The sequence below is a fragment of the Gallinula chloropus genome (genome assembly GCF_964237585.1).
Source record: "Gallinula chloropus genome assembly, chromosome: 4".
Lineage (NCBI taxonomy): Eukaryota > Metazoa > Chordata > Aves > Gruiformes > Rallidae > Gallinula > Gallinula chloropus.
In genome coordinates this window covers 57,592,841-57,616,887 of record NC_140088.1, presented here as the reverse complement: position 1 = coordinate 57,616,887, position 24,047 = coordinate 57,592,841, and the positions used below count along the sequence as shown (strand labels likewise).

Sequence of the window (24,047 nt, the reverse complement as noted above, 5' to 3'; positions counted from 1 at the left end):
TGTACTTCCATAGGGTCACCAGGGAGCAAAAAAGAGCCTGAGGCAGGTCTGTGTAGCAAGAAACATTTCAAGTTAAGATACAGCTCTTTAAAAGTTGTTGCTACAATATTTTGTGATCTTTATTCCTTATTAATTGAATGTGGTTTTCTTCTTGTGGATAAAGTCTGTGGTGAAATTTAATAGTATTGATAATAACCTTGCAACAATATTTAAAGTTTTTTTAAAACTTTCAGTTCTTCAGATAACCAGGATGCACTTCCAGTGGGACTGGCTGTGCTTGGGTGTCCTGATAATTAGCTCAGTGACTGCAGAAACGGAGAATGAAGAAATGATGGATGCAGATGTTGAAGTGGAGGATTTTGACAAACAGTCTCAAGAAGCTGATGCTGACAGAGAAAAACCTTCCATAGAGGTAAGATTATGGAACTCTTTAAAGCTTATTTAATTGGAAGCGATATATAGTTATAACTAGTAAAGAATTTTATGGACAGATGCGTTTTAAAAAGAGTACACATGGAGTTGACAACTACTGTACATGTAAGACAAGCTTAATGAATGATTCTGCTGTGCTGAAGGGTAACAGCTGATCTCCTGCCTGCAGTGGACAGTCACAAAAAAGTTTTGCTGGAATGCGATTTAATGTAGAACCTTTTCTTCAAAGTCCTATCATACCATTTCTAGAGAAGCAAGGAGTTTCTTTTCTGTCTTTTAGGTTGTGTACCAGACTCCAAAGCCAACTGGGGAAGTATATTTTACAGAAACCTTTGATGGAGTATTGTCTGGGTAAGTTTATGCCATAAAATTGTAAAATTCTACTTTCATCAGTTTATTATATAGTGACAGGACTCACTTTGTATTCATTTTTCTCCTAGTATCTTTATAAAAATTTAATTTTTACGGGGGTTAGGATTGGGAAGGCTGCTAATGCTTGGTCCATCATCATGCTAAACTGGACAGTTAACATCTTGTTTATGTTGCTATTTTTTGTGGTTGAAGGAAGCTTTTAATGCGTTCTGGGTTTATAGACATTAAGAAAAATAATATAATTTAAAGATTGATTGTAGCTAGTCGTAATGTGAGGTGCATAGCCATTACACTGCAAGAGCAAACTCTTATTCCCTTGTCACAAGCACTTAGGTGTTTGTAAGAAGACAGCACCTTCAGCATTATAGATTAAAGCTCTGTTGGGGAATGCAGATTTTTTAAATTCATTTACTGTATTGCTTCCCATGCTCAATAAGAAGTAGATATTTGTGAGACTGCTGAAGTGTTCTTAGGCAGTTTGACCTTAACTGCATTGAAATTTTAAATCTTCCGGTTTGTCTCGGCAACTCTTAAGCCAGAAGCTTTTGTCTTGCCTGTATCTTAAGTTTTTCTGCCAACAGAATGGCAGCATAAGGTGTAACTGCCACTGGGTGACTTGTGTTACTGGGTGCAAATCTGCACGCTGTGAAATAGTTGCCACCTATGCACTGTCAGTAAGAGTGAATATAGTCTATTGCTTCCTATTTCTGGAGTACTTACTACTTTCAGTTGAAGACAACTTGGCTTTCAGTCCTCGTGTTAGCTCAGATGTATAGTGTGTAGATTATCAAGGAAAACACAAATGAGTATCACGTAAATGTGGTCTGTATGAGCAGTAACTTTTTGGTTTTGAATCCAGCCAGGTGAGTCTGCTGTCACTGGCTCAAATTAAGTTGGCATTCAGATAGAATTTGTGAACGCAGTAGAACTGTTTAGTAAGAGTTGGAGTGATGAGTTTAGACCACTTTCTTGCTGTGAGAAAAGCTTTTAAAATGTGAAAGTCTTTGCTTTAGTGGCAAATCAGGTTATCTTATTGGTTGAGATTTTTCATGTACACTGATGCTGCTGAACAAGAGCTAGTTCTTGATTTGTGAAGAATCATGAAAAAAGGTGTTTTCCTATGTTATAAAATGGATGGAACAAAGCCTGAGTCTCCTGTAAAGAGCCAGACTGCAGTGAAAGGAGATGCAATATGATACTTCCATTATGGTAGTATGCAAAGCTGCTTTTTTTACTTCCTGTGAGAAGACTGAGGTCTGACTGCTGTGGGAGTGAGGAGATACCATTATTGTGTCTCTTGAGGATACATGATTTAAGCTGTAAACAAAATAACATGGTAGTGGGCACCAGTGACTCTTGTAAGATTGAATATTACTCCCTTTTTTCAATTGTTTCTAAACTGATTTCTTCTCTAAAGTTACTGGGAACCTCAGGCCACTGAATGTTAGTCTGTCATTACTCACATTTCAGGTTTTCTTATTTTTGTTAGATATTTAGATCAAATGTAGAAGGAACGTAAGTTAGAAAGTTCCTGTCTTCAGTGTATTGCTGGTCTTAATGATGTGTTACTTCTAAACATTGAGTGTAATACAAAAGCAGTACCAATGATGACAAAAACCTATTAAATAGAAGCGATAATGACTGTTAACAGCAACACAAAAAACACCAACCCAGAACCAAAAACCTTGATTAACAAATGCAAAAACTTTACAGGGGTATTGGAATGATGTCATTCATACCAATTTCTAGTTTTGAGTTCTGTTCAAAGATTAGTTTCGTCCTACTAAATCTAATACTAAAAGCTTTAGCTGCAGTGCTTGGGATCTTTTGATGTAGCTCTATGAGATTTATGTAAGAGCAACAAGTATGGAACTAAGATGTATGAGAGAGGAAGCAGCATGTTGTCTTTCCAAAAAGGTGGGGAAGGAGTGTGTAGAAATTGACTAAGTAAGTCACCAGAATAGAGGAGCTTTTTTGAGAATGAGCCTTCAAAATCTTTGCATGACTTAGAGGTGTTTTCTTTCCTCCTTGGTCTTTCTCTTGGTAGACCAAAAATCTAGTTTGCCATTTATACTCTGAAGATTTTGAGCTTCTGTTAACAGTGAATAAATGTGAAATTCAATCAAAAAAAAAAAGAGTATTGATCCCTGAAATACTCCATGCAGAAGATAGATCAGAATGAATGAAAAATGTTCGTTAAGGAGTTAATCAGGAGAATGTAGTATTGTGGTTGATACAATGAAGAGTTGAGTGATGGTCTTGCTTAAGATATTCCTGTGCATGGCTCAGGATGGAACTGCTGTATGACCCGATGAGGGAGGGGCTGTCCTCCTTTCCTTCTCTTTTCTTTTTTTTTTTATCTCTCCTCCAAATGTACACTTCGTGTGTTGGGTCTGTACATATCTCTTCAGAAATGTCAGTTTGATAAGCTGAGTTTGCCTTGCTCATGGAGTCACGGCTCTCAGGAGCTTGTTTGCCCTGTTGAGATCCTCTCTGTGCGATACATTTGGAATCTGTTCAGTGCGTAATTGCATTTGTCATTTGGACACTTACCTCTTCCTTTTGTATGCCACTATGCGTATGTACTGGTTCTGTCAGGTGATGTTGAGGCTTCTTCTGATTATTTTTTCCCTTATTATATTGAGGGTTTTACACTTGGTGATTTTCCATACATGCTTATGTGATATTCTTACGTTCAAAAATCAGCTTGTATACAACACTGAAGTTTATCCAGAATAACTTAATTTAAAATAAGTGTATATTCATTTACATTCTTAGGAAGTATTTGGGAATGCTATATTATAATTTATTTTAATTTTATTTTAGTGTTCTTTGAACTGCACAAAGTTTCATGATGCTGACTGTCAAAATCATTACAAATTCACAGCCCAGAAGGGAAAGCTGTTTTTCCTGTGCTAGTTAAATAATACAGCTTTGCATAGATAGTTCAGTGACTAAATATGCTTGTTGTTTTAGGTGGGTGTTGTCTAAAACCAAGAAAGAAGACACGGATGATAACATTGCTAAATATGATGGTAAGTGGTTTTAATGTGTGCCTCCACTATATCATTTCTGATGTTCTCTTGCCTGTTGAGAAATAACTATCTCTTACACTTGAAAACCTAGATGGCGTAGGCCAAAGCTGTTCGTTTGTACAATGACTGTTTTCCTGAATCTGGGATATGGGAAATGTTGCTTGTTGGGTTACTTAGCATGAAGATAATTCTTTTGTCATCCGGACTATCTGTTATAATGTGTGATACCAGAATATCCTCTGGCATCTGAATATTCAGTATTGATTGTGATTGTTTATGAATAATGCTTCTTGAAAGCTTCCTTCTCCGATACTGTGTTGGAGAGATTTTTCCACTTTCAGTTGTTAAACAAGTTTCTAAAGCAGCATGTTGCTGCATCTGTCCTACTGATTCATGGGTTGGTCTCCTAGTCTTACCTCTGAAACAAAAAAGTGAAATACATGAGGTTTTTCTTTATAATACTTTTTCAGATTCTCTGTGCATTAATGTAAGTTTCTCCAGTGGTTTTTGTGCAGTTTATTCTTAATGGTAGTCGGGGAAGAAAAAATCCCACAAAAAACCCCACCACTTAGAAAGTAATAATGAAAAAGATGTTTTGAAAGCTTTTATCATTGAGGTTTGCAATTGATTTAATTACTAGGCTAGAATTGCCTGCTTGAGTGCAATCAAACTTTTTGACAGGTGTGTGATCTATGGCAATAAATTTGCAACCTGAATTTCTTTAGTTCAGGAGAAAGTGGGAAGAACGGAAAATGTTTCTGCTGCAAAAGAAAAGTATTTGCTTCTCTTATGTCAAATGAAATCAATTAATGTTAATAGAAGGTAGTAAGCAGATGTAACTTGGTGTAGCTTGGTGTGCAAAACAATAAAGAAAATTTGTTTTAGGTTTAGCAGTGACCAGAAATAACTGGCAAAAATGAATCATAGAATCGTAGGGGTTGGAAGGGACCTCGACAGATCATCGGGTCCAACACCCCTGCCAAAGCAGCTCCCTAGCTCATATTGCACAGATAGGTGTCCAGAGGGGTCTTGAATATCTCCAGAGAAGGAGACTCCACCACCTCCCTGGGCAGCCTGTGCCAGGGCTCTGTCGCCCTCACTGTGAAAAAGTTCTTCTGCATGTTGGTGCAGAACTTCCTGTGCTCCAACTTGCAGCCATTGCCCCTTGTCCTGTCTCCACAGACCACTGAAAAGGGGCTGGCTAATTCCCCCTGCATCCCATACTTAAGGTATTTATAAACATTAATAAGGTCCCCCCCTCAGTCTTCTCTAGGCTGAACAGTTCCAGCTCACTCAGCCTTTCCTCATAGGGGAGATGCTCCAGGCCCTTAATCACCTTTGTAGCCCTTCTCTGGACTCTCTCCAGGAGATCCCTGTCCTTTTTAAACCAGGGAGCCCAGAACTGGACACAATACTCCAGGTGGGGCCTGACCAGGGCAGAGTAGAGGGGGAGGATCACCTCCTTTGACCTGCTGGCTACGCTCCTCCTGATGTCCCCCAGCATCCCATTGGCTCTCTTAGCCACTGAGGCACACTGCTGACTCATGGCCAACCTGTCATCAACCAGGACCCCCAGGTCCTTCTCCACAGAGCTCTTCTCCAGCAGGTTGTCCCCCAGCTTGTACTGATACAAGTGGTTATTCCTTCCCAGGTGCAAGACTCTGCACTTGCTTTTGTTGAATCTCATCTGGTTTCTCCCTGCCCAGCTCTCCAACCTGTCCAGGTCTCACTGAATGGCAGTACAGTGTTCCTGCGTGTCAGCCACTCCTTCCATCTTTGTATCATGGGGATGCTTGCTGAGGGTGGATGCTATTCCCTCATCAAGGTCGTCAATGAAGATATTAAACAGGACTGGACCCAACACTGAGCCCTGGGGAACACCGCTAGTCACAGGTCTCCAGTCAGACTCTGCTCCACTGATCACCACCCTCTGAGCTCGGTCCAACAGCCCATTCTCAACCCACCTCACTGTCCACTCATCTATCCCATGCTCTCTCGGCTTTGCTATCAGGATGTCATGGGAGACAGTATCAAAAGCCTTGCTGAAGTCAAGGTAGATGACATCCACTGCTCTCCCTCCATCTACCCAGCTGGTGATGAGATCATAGAAGGCAATGAGATTGGTCGAGCACGATCTCCCCTTGGTGAATCCATGCTAACTGCTCCTCATGACCTTCTTCTCTTCCAAGTGCTTGGAGATGGCATCCAGAACAAGGTGTTCCATCACCTTTCCAGGGACAGAAGTGAGGCTAATGGGCCTATAGTTACCTGGATCCTCCTTCTTGCCCTTTTTAAAGACTGGAGTGATATTGGCTATCCTCCAGTCTTCAGGCACTTCTCCTGTTCTCCAAGACCTGTCCAAGATGATAGAGAGCGGCTCAGCAATCACTTCTGCCAGCTCCCTCAGGACACATGGATGCATCCCATCTGGGCCCATGGATTTATGTGTGTTAATCCCTTTGAGACACTCCTGGACCACCCCCACCTCAACCAGAGGGAAGCTCTTCATTCCCCAAACTCTGTTACTTTCTTCCAGTGTCTGGGTCCCGAGGGGCCTTTGAAGTGAAGACATTCAAAAGGCAGCATTCAGTATCTCCACCATCTCAGCATCCCCCGTTACCAGGACACCCGCCTCGTTCAGCAAGGGACCCACATTATCCCTGGTCATCCTCTTATTTTTCACATATCTAAAAAAACCCTTTTTATTATCCTTTATGTCCCTTGCCAGTTTCAATTCCAAGTGGGCTTTAGCATTCCTAGTTGCATCCCTACAGGACTTGACAACATTCCTATATTCTTCCCAGGTGCTCAGACCCTTTTTCTATAGCTCATAGACCTTCTGCTTCCCTTTGAGTTTACTCAGTAGCTCCCTGCTCATCCGTGCAGGTCTTCTGCCACTCTTTCCCGATTTCTTGCTCAAAGGGATGCACTGGTCCTGTGCTACCCAGCTCTCACAGGCTCCCTTTCCTTCTAACAGCGTCGCGCATGGGATAGCTCCTGTTAGGTTGTGGAAGAGATCAAAGTTTGCTCTTCTAAAATTCAGGGTAGGTATCCTACTTTTTGGCTTGTTTCTTCCACTCAGGATCTTGAACTCTACCACTTCATGGTCACTTTGTCCCAGGCTGCCCCCGACCTTCACTTTACCAACGAGCCTCTCCTTGTTGGTAAAAACAAGGTCCAGTACCTGCCCTCCCCTTGTAGGTTCCTGCACCATCTGTAGCAGGAAATAGTCTTCTACACACTGCAGAAATTGTCTGGACTGCATACGACTGGCCCTGTTGCTTGTCCAGCAAATGTCTGGGTAATTGAAGTTGTTGAGGAGATACCTGTACAGATGAAAAGCTTGTAGGAGCTGACATCTTTCTGATTACTTGGCCTTGTGATAGATAGAAGGTCTATAACATGAAAACAATCATATTTGCTTAGTCACCCAGACAATTCAACATCAACACTGTCTGTGGGGAAAAAGGCTTCTTAGAACTGTTTTCCAATGAATTTTTTTTGGTCATCTTTTTTTGCCTGGCACTATTGCTTGGTCATAGTTTCCAGGAAGGAACACGGTTGAAGAAGGAATTTTCCTCTCTCGTATTTAGCAAGCTGGAAAAACTTAGGGATTTGGTGTTGACATACGTATCTGCCTTTCCTTAATGGCCTTTCAGGAATTGCACTTCAGTTGAATAAAAGTAACTAGCTGTTTAGTTTTGGTTTCACAGTTTATGAATCACCTCTAAAACACATGCTGAAGAACTCATTACATTTTCTTCCTTTTAGTCATGTTGACATAGGCTTTTTTCAAGATGACAGTGAATTGTAAAAGTAATCTGTCTCTTGTGCTGTGTTCATTCCTGGAAAACAAAACCCAGTGAATCTTGTGCTGCTAATATCCGAGAATATAGAACTGCCCTTTTAGAAATCATCTTGTTCGGATATTGCCCACCCGAATGATCAACTGTATTTTTCCCAAACTTGGATAATTTCTATGATCGCTTTAAAGCTCTAGGGTTGTTCGCTTGTCTTAAAGATTAAATCTCTTCCTTCTTGGAAGGGTGGGGGGCGATGTGGTATGATCTCCCCTGTGGTTAAGTTTGACCTGAAAGATTCCAATTCCATATAAGCGGCAGGGGAAGAACCGTGCAGGCATCTAGCTGACAGAGCCTGGTGACTAACGCTTTTTACGCTACGGTGGTGGGAATAAATCTCAGGTCTGAACAAATCCTGTTTCTCTAGGCATTGTGGGCTAGTGCAACCTAAAGATACAGATCTACAATATTACAGTTTTCTTGTAGACTTCTGTAAATTTAAAAGCAAGGAATAAGGTATACTTTACACATGTGCTATCTTTAAAATACTGAAAGTTAGCATTGGCTACTTGGGTGAAAGTGAGAGTTGATTTTTCTGTCTGGAGCTCTGCATACCCAAAGTGTAGGCATCTCTTTAGCTGCTAATTTCTTAAGGCTGAAATACGTTTTTACAATAGTACTTGGTAAATATGAAGCAAAACTCTGAAAAGGTCTCTGTATTAGCAGTGCAAGTGTCAGACTGCAATAAAATGACATACCTACAATGTATTGATTCTTTCATACAATATTGCAATTAAACAGGAATCCAGTGGATAGTCACACATGCTACAGGTTTGTGCAGTAATCTTAATTAAATTTTATGATGTAATAATACCTTGATTTTTCTACTAAATTTCATTGGTTTGTGGTGGATTATGGTAAGGATGTGGTTCTTTCCTACTTTGGAGTCCCTGGCTGGCTGCTTTTTTTAATTGGAAAAATGATAAAAATCTCAGCTTTATATTTAAATAACTTTATTTCATTTGGCTATAAAGGTTAGGAAACTGTGGTTTTTACTGATGTAGTTATTTAGGGAAAGAAAAAAGAAAAAGCTTGTCACTTCTTGTTAAAACTGTCTGCACTACTTTTCCTTAAGCTTCCTTTCCTTCTTGCAATCTGAGCCAGAACATTGGGTGTGATGGATTTTTGGCACAATGCAGAATTCCAGCTTCACAGTTTGGTGATAAAATAAAAACTAGTGGCTTCTAATCCTTGAAAAGCACCTGTTAGAACTGATTTGATAGAGAGCAGCCAGTTTTTGTACCATGAATGTTTTGAGGTTTTTTCATATTTGAGTGTTGTAGAGCAATTACTTCGGTCTTGCATAAGATGGACTTGAGTACTGTTTTATATCCATGGCAGAATTACCAGTAATGAAGTGGATGATTATTGTTTTAACTTCTTGACATCTGATGTTAAAGATTTCTTTCCCTACTTTGGCAAGTACTCTTTGCTTTCAACAAGGCTATGATTTCTTTACTTCAGCATACAGGTTTTTTTTATTTTTCAAAGACTCTGTGTGTGTGTGTTTTAGGAAGATGGGAAGTAGAAGAGCTGAAAGAAAACACAGTGCCTGGAGACAGAGGATTAGTGTTAAAATCAGTGGCAAAGCATCATGCAATATCGGCTATGCTAACAAAGGCATTTGTTTTTGATGATAAACCTTTGATTGTTCAGTAAGTAATCACTCATATTTTTTACTTAAAATGTATTATTTGTATTAAAATCTTTAAATCAAAGTGATGTGAAGCCTTATAGAAAAATACTGACGTCCATATAGAATTGGCCTGTCATATCCAGAGGTATCAGAACTGTAAGTATGAATGATTTCATAATCAAGTAAGATTGCAGTGTAAGTGTTAAGTGATATTTAAACTTCATTTAAATTTTTTTACAAAAACTAATATTTTATGAGATGACTGAAAATTAATTAGCTTTTTCAGCTTTTACTCTGAAAAAACCAAGTCATACGTAGTTTGAATATCGTGCTTTCCACTTACAGAATACTGTGTGGCTCTGCTAAAGCAATGTGAATCTTGAATTTACTAGAGCAATATTAGTCATGATGAGCACCATGGCAATATGACTTTTTTCTGATGTTCAAACTTCTATAGTTGTATGTACAGACATACCCAGGTAACCCCTCTAGGCAGTTTCAAAGATGTCAAACTTTCTAGAAACCTCTTTGTTTGCATGTTGGTTGATACCTGTGTGAAATTTTTCTTACTGGTGGTGCCAACTATAGCAATTGCTACCCTGGTGTATTTTGACTGACATCACTGTGTATTAGCTTGTGTGGCAATTAAAAACTTTTGGTCTTGTAGAAGTGTTTTGACAGTAGTGACTAATACACAGTCTTAATGTATTCATAATTGAACTGAAGATCAGAAGTTAATTTGTTTTTGTCTTATGCTTGGATTTTTTTTAACTTGCTCTTTGCACAGATACGAAGTAAATTTTCAAGAAGGCATTGACTGTGGTGGTGCATATATTAAACTTCTCTCCAGCAGTGACAACTTGAATCTGGTATGTCCTCTTACTTAACATTTGTCATCAGTTGCTCGTTTGATGAATGTGTAATTGTTCTTGTGAAATGTCAGTAAGAAATTAATTCCTAAAGTATCTTTGATTCTTAAAAGCTTAAGATTGGGTAAGATGATACATAGGACTTATAGATAGACAAAACCTTGGGAATTGTGCGAGTTTTATCCATGAAGCCATAGCCTTGACTTTCATGTACTGAGAACAACAGTGAGATGTGATGCCCTGTGTGTGTGCAAAACCAAGACAAGATTTCTCAGGACAGGCTCAAGGCATTGCTTGACCTGATGTGCAAACTAGCGGTCAGAAAGAACCACTTAACAGTGGGGACCCTTCATGAGATGTAAGGGATAACATGTACCTTTGTGGGGAGTCTAGGAGATGACAACACACAAGTTGCTTGCAAACATTTCTGAGACTTGTTAATAACAGTGCAACTTCCTAGTGATCTTCCTTTTTCCTAAAATTTATATGTAGTTTGTGTTTTATGCTCAGGTAACTTTAATAGGTAAGCATTAATAATACTGACTGCATGAAAGCAAGTAGAGGTATGGTATCTTTCATGATGGAAAGATGCATAAATGACAGTAAAAGTGGAAAGCTTTACATTTTAAAAGATGATGTGAGATCAAGATATTCAACTCAATTACACATGAAACTGATTTTTTCTAGTGTCTATCATATTGCTAGGAGATAAACCAGAGGACGGCAAATGCAAAATTTGCCTGTTTGTCCTGGCTCACAATTAATTAATCCTGTACTGGTTTTGGAGTTTAATTGTCAGTGTGATGAGGTAACTTAAGGAGTCAATGTTCCCTCTCTTGTTTTTTTAACTTTTAAAATTGGACATGTCTCAGTGCCATACATATGCTTACTGGTATTGCAACAGCCACTTCATTATTGTTAATTCTTAGCAGTGACTTTTTCATAAGACTGAATGTTGTAAAAGGGGCCAGACTTAAAATACATGCACTTCTGTAGTGCATAAAGTGAAAATGTTTTACTTTGCATTTAGAAAAATTTTAAACATTAATTTTTCATTTCTCATTTCAAACAATACACTTATGTCAGAATATATCTTTCAAGAAGAAAGCTTCCAAGAATCAAATGGTGTTGCTTTCCTTCAAGCCATTACTTAAGAATATAAGGTAGCATGTGATTGTGTATTCCAGATAGGAATAGTTGACAGTTACTGACAGCTCTAAACAGCTTACTGCAACATACTCTGAAAGAGAATATCTGCTGTTTTCAGGGTTATTTGTTGTTTAATGAGGAGCAAGATGACTGATTAAAATACCAGATACTATCCTGGTTTTTTTTTTTCCTCTTGGAAAATAAAATTGATGTGAAGAACAGTAACTAGTTCCCTTACATCTTTTAGTGTAATATTGGTCAAAGGTTATAGATATTTGGCTATTTCGATTTTTTGATAGGCATTTCTGCTTAACATACGGTAAGGTCTAAATAAATCTAGTCACTGGGCCTTGGAAAGGCTTAAGTGATCTCTACTGTTACTTGGGTCCCTGAGAACAGAGAGCAGCCAGCAACATGAGAGAACTGCTCAATTCCTCTAATGGGTTACCTTACCAGTTTTCAGTTGCCTTTGAAAAAAAAGGTAACTATGCCGTATGCCACAGCATCAAGGAAAAAAGTACCCAAAATTACTTCCTAAAATGTACAGTATAACACATGCTCAGCTTTCTTGCTTCTACAGGAATACTTTTTTGACAAAACACCTTATACTATTATGTTTGGACCAGATAAATGTGGAGAAGATTACAAACTGCACTTTATCTTCAGACATAAGAATCCTAGAACTGGAGAATATGATGAAAAACATGCAAAGCGTCCTGATGTAGACCTAAAAAAATTCTACTTGGACAAGAAGACACATCTCTATACTCTTGGTATTGTTTAATTCTTAAACTGACATGGGAAAGGAGAGATTGCAAATGTATTTCTGTCCACTGAAACTTTGTATTTGAGTCTAGTATTTATAATAGTCTGTTAATTCTGAGGGTGGTTGCTTAAAGATTTGGGAGTAAATAATTTAATGACTGAGTTTAACTGCAGGACGTAAGTGGTTTATGAAATGCTGCTGTTAATTCAATTACAGGGGAAAAAAAAAGTCAGCCCTTGACAGCCTTTAGTGTGAAGAATTGATAAGTACTTTTGGTACTTATTATGATAAAAATACATCTGTCAAGAAAGGTATTAGAAATCCCACAACTGTCCAGTGTTTCTAGGAAGGCATCGGAGTTCCCAAGAATTGAGTTAATATCTGCAGCATGCTGCACACAACTCCCCTCCACAGGTTGAGTTCTCATTAACACCTGCATCTGCAGCAGTATTTGTGAACAGGTACTTCTGAAAGAGTGGGTGTGGTCTGGGTGTAATTCATGTGATATCTCTTTCTGTACCAGTGGACAGAAAGCAGAGATGACACTTTAATTCTGTAGCTCTTCCCCTTCTCCCTTCCCTTTTTCTAATTCCTGTGGAAGATTAAATAATCGAAGAAGGAGGAGCTAGTCTGTGGCATATTGCAAATTGGACAAAATTGACTGCACTTTTGAGCTTCCATTGAATAATGGTGGAAGGCATGTTCAGCTGCTGGCCGTGGTCAGGCTTACTGTTGGTGTGCCATAGCAAACCTCCAAGTCAGGGAAACAAAAGCGCTTCCTGCAGGAAAGGAGTGCACACGTTCCTGGATTAGGGCTGCTCAGTAGGAGTGGTGATTGAAGATACGTAAACTCTGATTGTTATAACTGTTCAACTAGACTTCATAGAGCTGTGTGATTCTAATACATTATGTAGCTGATAAAGTAAGTTTAATTGTCAATTTTTTTATATTGTCTCTAAAGAGACACAGGGATCGAACACTTGTATTTAAGGGTATTTCAATACTATTGAAAAGCTGCAAGAGCTTCATTAGATGTTATCAGTCATTGTAAGACTAAGTCTGGTCTTCATCACCCATTTTTATAAAACTGGCATAAAAGGGGAATAGTATTTCATTTGAATTAATAATCTTTGTGTGAAATGAACTTCTGAATATACTTGTTAAGCACTTGGGAATGTGGAAATGTGCTTGTTGGCCACTAGAAATGGATCTGGATACATCTGCTGCAGAGTCTGACACTGCTTAGTTCTGTGACCGTGGCTTCTCAGTTACTTGCACTTGCTGAAACACCTAAATATTTGAAGAGAAATTTCTGCAGTTGCAGCCTGGCATTTGAGGGACAAGGCTGTCAGATACTGTTTTGATGATCTTTCAGCTGTGTTAGTGGCACAGTTCTTGTTTCCATGCTTTCAGGTAGAAAACTGTAATTTGGCAGCAGAGATGCATTTTAGGGCAGAGGCCCGTCTTTGTGTTTAAAAGAATAAATATAGCGGCATTTCGGCAAAGTGATCTTTGAAGAACCTCCTGGAATGTGCTTGGATGTTTTAAAACAATTGAATTTGCTAGAGATTTCATTTTTAGGGGCCAGATACTGGTCATATATCCCCACAGTAGCAACTTAAATGTTTTGTGTCCAGATCTGGTACCTGGGTGGTGAGTTGCTCTTTTCTGGTGAGGATCCTGTTTCCTGTTATTTGTCCAAGCCTATGCTTATTATATAGGTTTTCATTAATAATATCTGGCTAATGAATGCTTCCCTTATTTCTTTAATACAAATGTCTTTTTGATCTAGTGCTAAAACCAGATGATACCTTTGAAATGTTAATTGACCAATCAGTTGTCAGTAAAGGAAGTCTTCTTGAGGATATGGTTCCTCCAGTAAACCCTTCCAGAGAAATAGAGGATCCTAGTGATAAGAAACCTGATGACTGGGATGAGAGACCAAAAATACCTGATCCAAATGCTGTCAAACCAGATGACTGGTAAGGAGAATGTTTTTATCTGTGCGAAACCTTTTACGTGCAGGTTTTTCATTTGAATGATTTGACTGGCTTTAATTTGTTTTTTGCTAATGACTACTAGGAGATGTTTCACTACCAAAAGTTTGAAATTGTGATTGAGCTGAGTGCAAGGATCTGGTCATCTTCTAAGGAAAGAAACAATTGTGCTTTTTTTGCTAACTCTTACCCTTCATGGTTGCAACTAACTGAGATTACTGTACCAGAAAAATTAGGAAGAGCGCTTTTTGTTTTTTCACCATATGGCCTTAATTTGCATTCAGTGATTTTTGACTTCTGTGTGAAATGCTGTTCATACAGCAACCCAGGAAGAGGAGGGAACTCCTGACTTGATGCATGCCAGTTGATGGCAGCAATTTCTGGTTGAAGTAGTACTTTGAAGCAATGGGAATGTAATTCAGATACTTATAAACAGATAATTGCATATCAAAGTCTCTTGATCAGTGTGTCTCATTCTATCATGCCTTTGAAAAGGCCATGCCACTTAATCTTCTGAACAGAACACTGGTTCAAGTCAGGCTGCTGTGTTTTCTAATGTAAGTCTGCAATTGAAGGGATGAAGATGAGCCTTCCAAAATAGAAGACCCTGATGCTGTTAAGCCTGAGGGATGGCTTGATGATGAACCACAGTATGTTCCAGACCCTAATGCAAAAAAACCAAAGGACTGGTAAGAACTTAATCAGTACAGGTCATTACTGTGTCCTATAGATGAGTCTGTGTGTTCTCTGTGGATTAGATGTCAATCCAAACCTCATTGTATTTTGAGGTACTAAGTTGGAGTGTGTAAAGTATGGCCAAAAATTTGTGGGGGGTTGCTTTTAGAAAAATATGAACCTGTTAATTGCCTTTTGTTTTCTGAAGACAAACAACAACAGAATACAAAGGACCTCTTTGAAAGAATTTGCTACAGTGTTAAATCACAAAACAGTTTTAAGTTGATAACTTGAAATCATGATATAGTCTCAAAGGGATCTCTAACCATCTTAGGGAGAAGTGTTTCAAGCTGTCTGCAGGTGCAGGAATATAATTGCATTCAATCATGCTGTGGTAGTTAACAACATGTGACCTCTAAAAAGAAAAAGGGGTGTAGCTTTCTTGAAGAAAAAAAAAAAGAAAAACAAAAACTTGAAGTGCTTATACTCTTGAGTAAAGTTCTGCGAGCTGGTCAAAATTCTGAGGTTGTTACAGCAGAATGTTTGTGGAGCCTATCTTCAGGCTGACTGCTGATGTTCAAGCCACTTATATCTCAAATCAGTAGTCTGTAAATGTTTTTTCCTGTAGGGATGAAGAAATGGATGGGGAGTGGGAAGCCCCTCAGATCCCTAATCCAAAGTGTGATACTGCACCTGGTTGTGGACACTGGGTGCGTCCCATGAAGAATAACCCCAACTATAAAGGAAAATGGAAAGCACCTATGATAGATAATCCTAACTATCAGGTAATAGCAATATTGTAGGTTGTCATTAGAAGGTAGGGTTTGGGTCAAAGAGCTATGTTAATATAGGCTTTTCTTACAATGTATTTGTATTTTCAAATGAGTCTGAATACCCTCACTAAACACCTTGAGCTTTTTTTGTGGTCTATTTGCCTTTTTTCTTTAGAGTGTACTGGAAAATAGAAATGCTTCCTGTATTAAACCAGGTTCTCTGTTAAAAGTTGTTTTTGCAGTGATTTGCACTGGTACCACGTATTTCATTAAATGATAATGTAATTCCCTGTATATTAAACATTTCTCTCTTTTTTTTTTTGGGGGGGGGGGGTAAGTGTGGGTCTTCAAAATGGACTACTTTTTTATTAAATGAACCCTTTCAGTAAGCAGACCAACTTACTAGTTCAATTTTAGTGGAAGCATCAATGTTGGATAATTAGATTATCCTCCTCCCCTCCAGATATGAGGTAAACAGTTGGATATTAGAGAGTTACTTTGTATTGGTTATGACTGGGGAGTACTTGAATCTGATTTCTTTGAGCTTAAGATCCTGAGCACATTTGTAAACAAAATTTGCTCTAATTTGAGCAGGTATCATAAGGGTGAATTTTTCTTCCCTAAAATTTTCCCTAATGTTTGTGGTTACAAGAGCTGTCAGTTTATATACTGGAAGGCACCATGTGGCTCTCAGGCTGTAGTTGCCCTGCAGTTTCAGGCCAGCAAAGAATAGATGCTTACCTCACATCCCATCATGTTGACCCTTACAAAAATGTGTGCACTGTGTTGATGAATGACAGTCAAAACTATATATTACATAAGGAAAGACTGGAGAAAGAGGTAATACCAGTGTCTTATTTTCCTGCAGTATTAGGAAATTGGTTTCTAAGTAAACTTAGATGTACTTAGAGTATGTCTAAGACTGTGCTTGGAATCACCAGTGCCGGGAAGAATGGAGATGTTCTCTACAGTCATTTATTACTGTAACCTGTGTGGTCAACAAAAAGAGGTCTGCCCTAAAGCAGATGACTGAGATCCATCTGCCAAAATCCTACAAGCTATTTCCAGTTCTGCTTTTATCTGTGTTAAAGTCTACAGTTTGTCTTTTTAACAAATGCATTTTAAATAGTTGGGAAGTTGTAGCTATTTTAGATTTGTTTCACAGTTTGTTGTTTTAGTGAGGTAGAGATAATGTGATTTACTTTTTTTCCTTCCCTTAAAAAGGGTATCTGGAGCCCTCGGAAAATACCAAACCCGGACTATTTTGAAGATCTTCACCCGTTCAAGATGACTACTGTCAGTGCAATTGGTTTAGAACTCTGGTCTATGACGTCTGATATCTACTTTGATAACTTCATTATATGTTCAGAAAAAGAAGTAGCAGATCGTTGGGCAGCAGATGGCTGGGGCTTGAAGAAATTAGTAGCAAGTGCTAATGAGGTATAAACTTTATTATATTCTTGATAGCCAAAAGAAGTGAGGAAGATGTGCTGGAATTTTTCTGTCAGTTACTTCTGACAAATAGGAATTTGCAGTTAACAATCTTGCTGAATATGATGCAGGTGTTTTCTCAGTTTGGCTTTTTACCTTTCTGAGATCAGTATCCTCTTGAAATAAAAAGGGGTGCCATGTACCTAATCACCTAGCGAGAAACTGGCTTTGCTATAGTTAATGGGTCTTTAGCTGTTCAGTGCTACCACAAATTTAGTGTGTGTCAGCAAATGGAAGCTGAGTTAAAGACAATTTTCTCACCCTTCTCTCTCGTGGTTTGCTCGATTGTGTATGTTCTTTAGACTTTTCCCATGGGGAATGGATAAACAGTCACGTATGTTTTCTGTTTTATAATTTTAAGCCTATGGCTGCTTAGATGTACATTATGCAGTTCTAAAAATAGTGCACACGCTTATGGGGCTTCATCTGTGATTGTTTGTGTGTGTTCATGTTTGGTTGCTAAACTGCCCTTGGCCGGCAACCAGAGTTTTTTCTAGATGCCTTCCCCGTGCTGTCCTGACACGCGGCATCATGAGCCCCTCTGGTGGCTGCCTTCGCTCACTGCAATTTCTTTCATACTGCACTGTGTTTTCTTCGAGTGGTGAGAGCAGGCCTGCAGTTGTAGGAAAGAAATGATAATGGCCAATTTCTCACTGCTTCTGTTTGTCACAGGATGAGCAAGTAGCAACAGCATATCTGCCCATGCAATTAAGAAAGCCACCTCATCCTGTGACCTTGCCATTCTTTTGAAATGTTTGGGTTAATGTCTAGAACTGTAACTACCCATGCAAACGATAGCAAAAAAAGATTCCCCCAAGTCCCCTCACTCTACTGTGCCCCTCAAGCTTGCTGCTGATGGACCCTTTCCAGAGGTCTTGCTGGACCAGGCCCTTCCCTGTGTAGCTCTACTGCAGAAGTCAGAACTTGGCAGGCTGGACAACTTACTCGCTGAATGACTGGCTCTCAAAGGAGAGAATGCGGTAGTACAGGTGGAACAAGACTTCATCTTCAGGAGGCTGGCTGCTACTCTGAGGCTCTTGATGCTTTAGGAGGTTTCAGCTGAGTTAGTACAGTGTGAAGGGAAAAGAAGAGTAGCTGGAAAAGGGTGTGAATTGTGAGGTGACTGAGACTCCAAATGTCACTTTACAAAATTGAGTAGTGGCTGGTCTAGTATGTTTTGAGTACCAGGTTTGTTCCTTCTTACTTAACACCTGCCATCCACTTGTAATCTGTTACATTGCTACTTGACTAGTATTGAAATCCAATGTTTTAGTCATTAAGAAGCAAAGGTAATAAAGGCTTTTCTTTGGTAACATAAGTATACTGTATATCTTTTAAGCTTATATCTAGGTGTTGAGAGGGATGCAAAGTAGTTACTACTTCCTTTTTTTTTTTCTTTCTTTTAATATAGCCTGGTATGTTTAGTCAACTGGTGACTGCTGCAGAAGACCACCCATGGCTCTGGGTTCTTTACATCCTGACTTTAGCTCTCCCTGTTGGTCTAGGTGCATTGTTCTGCTGGCCGGCAAAGGTTAGAGACACTTACTGTATTTTTATTTGGGTTTACTCTTAATTTAGTTGAAAACTCTTGGCATCTGTGTAAGAACATGCAAACATGCAGTTCTCATGTGCCATTGATGTTAGGGGCTGTTCTGGTTAATTTTTACTTTGAGTTTAAATGTCAATTGATTTTTTTAATTTGTTGTAGAAAACAGACGAAGATATTGACTTCAAAAAAACTGATCTATCTAAGCCAATTACAAAGGGAGAAATAAACCAAGACAGAGAGGAGTTGGAAGATGACGAAATGGACTTAGAAGAAAAAGAAAATGAGGATACTGCTGAAGATGGTGAGATGAGCAAGCCAGCTTGCAGTTTCATTAAGTATGAAGACATGAATAGGACTAGTTCATGGATTGCATTGCCAGTAATGACAATGAGTTACCTTGCCTTGCTCTGAATCTTCTTCTCTTCGATCAGCCTCTAGCAAGTGGCATTCCATGGCTAATAGTTCTTTGATAAAGGCTCTCCTCAGTACTTTTTGAGTTTCAAGAAATGTGCTCCTGCCAGGATTTTGGTTTGGAGACAGTGATGTGTATTTTCTCCCTTCTAAATATTTCGTATGTTGAACATGTAAATGGTTCAGATATACATACCTGAAGTGGTTAGTCACATTGTTGTCTTTAAAATGTGTCTGGAATAGCTTTAAGTCTTTACCTGAAGTCTTTCTGCTTACTCTTCTTCGGGAGGGTTGTACCTTGACCTATTCTGCTGGTCACTGATTTTAGTGAAAGCCTGAAAATAACAGTAAAATTGCAGAATTACAGAAAAATGCTTCCTTTGAGTTGCTTTGTTGCAGTGCATTGAGCGCCTGCAGGAGCTCTGCCCTGCCCCCTGAGGGAGGAAAAATCAGTGGTGCAGTAGGTTGAGCTGTACTTGGGCATCCAGGGATAAAAATCATCTTGTGCTACTGTATTGAAGATTAGTGCTACTTACTCAACTGTGGCTTTGATGTTCTGTTAGCACCTCCCTTGGTCTCTAGTAATGAATAAAAAGCAAATCACTGATCTCATAGTGCATTATCTTGACTTCCATGAGAAAATCCTTAGCCTCAGACTGCTGCCAGATTCTGCCTCTGACAAAGAAAGTAAAAAGTGACAAGTGACTATCATGGAAAGTTCAAAACCTAACAGACCTTCCTAGGTTGGTTTTTCCCTTAGTGCTGAGATCACTTTGTATTACTGACTGAAACTTTCTGGGGTCTGTCAACCTCTGCACTGTGTTTGTTGAGTGTTGATGACCTGTATGACTGAAGTTTACCCAGCATCCTGTGTTCCCATGCACACAGTGTCGAGTATGTTGTTGGCACGATGCTTGCTACACTAAATGTAGTCCAGCTGCCTGACCATTTGAGCCTTACGTATGCATTTCATTTCAGTTGTGCTACATATATTTTTTGTTAGCATGAATTGTAGGTACAGCACTTCAGCATTGTATCCTCTTATATTTTCCTTGCGATCTTACCCTACTTTGCCAGCTCCTTGCTTCTGATTTACAGAATCTGTTTTACTCAGTGTTGATGCAGATCATAGATGCCTTTTGTACCTAATATGCTTGTGTTGCTAAAGGTGTCTGAGATACCTGTCTTAAAAGTACGAATATTGGAATTCAGGTACTCTAGTTAATTACAACACATCACTTAATAAATATCATGCTGGAATGTGTGTTTGAACATTAGAAATAAGGCCCAGGCAATTGCAGAGGAACGCTCTTTAGGTCCCAAAACATTTTTAAAGAATTGCACTTGAAACAGCTGTTCATGATGTTTCAAAAGAGGTTTGATTTTAGACCTTCATGTGTAGCTACAAAGCTGAACACAGTAAAACTAACATAGTTAGCTTTTGTATGGCTCTTCCAATGAATTCAAGTAAATTCTAGGCTTCAGAGGGAAGGATTACATTTTGCTCTCATGGCTTCTCTTTCTCTAAGAATTGCTTCGCTTCCCACTGCCTTTTACGTGTGCAGCTTGAAACCTCCCCTTTCTTCCCTGTTGCTCTTTTGCCTCTTCATACCTCAAAGCATTAGAGAATTTGTCTTCGGCCTCCTTCTGCTGATTCTTTGTGCTACAGAGAAGAGAAATGGAAGAGACAAAAAGAGAGCTTATAAAGGATGCAAAGAAGATGGGCAGTGGGGTGGCTTCTTCAGGTACCGAGAAAGGGAAGTAACTTGGGCTGGGACTTGAAAATGACCTCTCTTTCCTGTTTTTTCTCCTCTGTTTTTTGGTGGTGGTAGAACTTCAAGCTGGTGGGTGCCAGCTTTTGTCAGATACGGATATGAGTTTTCACTGAGGCTTCTCAGTATGGCATCTGCAGTCATTAATATTTTCTGCTGTCTTTTTGGACCTAATGATCTTCACAATTCCCTTATAGTCATTATCTGCTGCTTTATTTTCTGGCATTGACGGTAACAGAGCTTGACAGGTGGAGTGACTTGAGATCCACATTTTATCATGGGGCTACTAAAAACCAAATAAAGCATAGTACAGTAGCAGATTTCAGAAACGCTTGAGGATGTCTTGGGCTTTGGTGAGATTGAGTTGCTGGCAGAGTGACTCTTTCAGGGCACTGTCCATAGGATTTATTGTTTTATTGTGTTCCATGTCAACTTTTGTGGTGTTGATTAAAGGAGGAGGGGTTTTTGACTTGTCCACTGATCTGCTTTGTCCCCTTGCTTTTCTTCCCCTCTGGAAAAAATATTCCTGGAAGTAAAAGAATGTTTCCAAGAAATGGAATATTGGGGTGCAGACTGAAACTTGTTTGTGAAGTTATACATACAGTTGTATGAAATACTGTGTAAATTAATATTAGACTAAATTAAAACTAAAAATTTCAAGCAGTATGGTTTTCCAGCTGTGGCTTTTACTGCTGATGCCTGAAGTGTTGGTTTGTTTTTTCCCCTCTATTGAAATTTAGTACTTATGAGAGGTGCTGGATTTGCATCATTTGAAGTTTCTTATCTCTTCATTAGAATATGAGCAAAGGCTTTGTGAATCTTTACCAAGCTCTGTTTTAAGGGCTTAGCTTTTTGTCTACATCTGTCTTAAACTATGATCTCAGCTTTATTTTTTTGCGTTGCTTTTCCTTTTGATAACAAGTGGGGACATGCTACTGTAGCCTTGTATCCTGTGTATTGACAGACTGGACCAACTTAAGGTTGTCATTTTAGTTGGTCACTTATAAGTCTGCAAAGAGTATGTTCTCTTGTGAAAGCTGTTAAAGTTGGTTGTGAAACCTGACGGGTCGATTTCTAATAATGCATGAGAATTCCACACTATTGAAGATGTTTTTATAGGTCGTTGTAAAGCAAACAGTAACTGTAAGACTGACATTGGCTTCTCTTCCTTACTAGTGTGTCTGGATAGCACACTTCTGATATAGTTCTGTTTGCAAAGTAAAATTAATTTCTTCTGCAGAAGATGAGGGTGAAGGTGGTGAAGATATTGATGAAGAAGAAAATGAAGTTGCATATGGAAGTCAAGAAGAAGGCGATAAGTCAAATAAATCTGGTTCAGAGGATGAAGTAAGTTTGGGGTTTTACCTCAATTTTCTCCTTGCCTTTGTCTGACATCTCACCATCTCATATCTAACCTCCCTGTTGTCTGTAAGGCTCTCATTCTGTTCAGGCACAAACTGAATCATGAAGTGGGGGGGATGGATTTTTGAGTTTGTCACCTCAAATGCTTTGCATGGTTTTGTGAAACATGTCTCTTGCTATGTAATTTTGTCTAGGTGGTGGTATTTATTGTAAAATACGAGTATAGTACAGAAGGGATGATGCATGCCTCTAAACATGAAACCTTTTTACAGGAATATAGTTTTTAACAGGCTATTAAACAAATGGCAAACCTTGACATTTGCGTGCTGCAGTAGAAGTTATCTCTGTGTCATGCTACTCAGTTGATGGAACATGTGCTACTAACTGAATAGCTTTTCAGTGAGACCTAGAAAAACCTTCAGCTTTCAGTTTTCTTTTTATGAATTTTATTAATTCCAAAATAAGGTTTTGAGCCAAATGACTATACTGGTGTTGAATTCAGCAACTGCAGGTTCTTGTGCAGATTAATGATAATCTGTAAAATGTTTTTCAGAGGTTAGCATTGTAGGATGGAATTTGCGTGTGCCTTTCCTGCTTGTCAACTCCTCACTATCTTTTCATTTAGAAACTCTGGTATGTCTGAAATGCTTTAGATCCACCCACGGTATTTCTGTTGCTCATCTTGTGCTTGTCACTCCCTAAATGAGTCCCATCCCAGGGTAGGGGAGATCTTTTGAGGTTTTTTAATGTCCTTCAATGTCCTTTTTACATAAAATTCCTCTAGGAAACTCTACTTAGTGTGAGGTTGCATGGTTTCAGCACTGGAAATCTTCATTAATGATGCCTTACTCATTACTACTTGTTCCTATATGAAGGTGTTGTTTGGTTTTCCTTGCATGCTTACCTACAGGTATTGTATCTGATGAACCCCATTAAGATTTGTGTGACTCTTTGTGAAAGTGATAAGATGTGAATCTGGGTATGCCATTGCCTAGGTGTTGTAATGAGGTCATGGCTTGCTCTTCTCTGGGTACTTCTGAGGTGTACAAGTTTCTGTCCTGAGTTAGCCAGTGAGATGCCATGCGAGCCACGTCCTCGCTCAGGTTGCGCCATGTTCTCTGATCTGTTCCTTCTGACTGAGGTGCTTGCTGTGAGGTGGTGCAGCAGGGTGAGGAAGCAATGTGTTGCCTGAGAGCACAGTACCTGCTGGAGAGGCTTTTCCTGTGCCGCTCTGAGCTAGTTGCTTTTAGATGGAGAACACATCTGATTTAAGAACAGTTGGTTCTATTTGTAGCTCTCCAAAGGTGGCAGTTAGAATGTTTTAAAAGCTTCTTGCATAAGAAGTGGAAATTTAAACTTAGCATAAGATGTACTTGGAGGAAGTTGGTAAGTTCATTAAAGTCGCTGCTTGAAACCAGTGAGTAAATACACAACCGAATTCCTGACATCAGTTTGGATAACTACTCTCTTCCTTCTGACCACAGAAAGGAAAAGCCTTCTACCTGCTTTATCTACTGTTAGATTCCTCCCCTGCCCAATACTGATCTATTGCTTAAGTGGTAATATGACTGGGGGTCATGAGGAATAAACTAACGTGCAGTTTCAATAATTAAGTGGTTTTAATGCAAAATTTTTCTTTTGGTTTTTGTTTGTATTTTTCAGATGAAAGAAGCTGATGAAAGTACAGGGTCTGGAGACAGTTTGCTGAAATCAGTGCGCAAAAGAAGAGTACGAAAGGACTGAGTTACTTCCAGCTAGTATTTGTAGGTCTGGATAATAGTAACTTTTGGTATGCCCCTTCAGTGGGCGTGACAGCATGCAAGTTCCTGAGATTTGAAGGAAAAAGGGGGACTCACTGCTACTTAACCACCTCCTGTTTTAAGTCAGTAACCCCTTTT

The 24,047-nt window shown here is 39.1% G+C and overlaps 1 protein-coding gene across 1 annotated transcript; it reads left to right on the top strand.

Annotated features, from left to right (window-relative positions):
* Window positions 1–250: 250 nt before the first annotated feature.
* On the top strand, window positions 251–23,892 carry CLGN (calmegin; the record flags this gene model as incomplete). Its single annotated transcript, XM_084262666.1, has 15 exons — window positions 251–412; window positions 713–783; window positions 3,781–3,839; window positions 9,213–9,354; window positions 10,123–10,204; window positions 11,934–12,126; window positions 13,912–14,101; window positions 14,692–14,805; window positions 15,420–15,576; window positions 16,789–17,004; window positions 18,467–18,586; window positions 18,764–18,910; window positions 20,685–20,760; window positions 22,028–22,134; window positions 23,812–23,892. 15 exons carry the CDS (start codon window positions 251–253, stop codon window positions 23,890–23,892), a joined length of 1,917 nt encoding a protein of 638 aa, XP_084118792.1.
* Window positions 23,893–24,047: the final 155 nt, after the last annotated feature.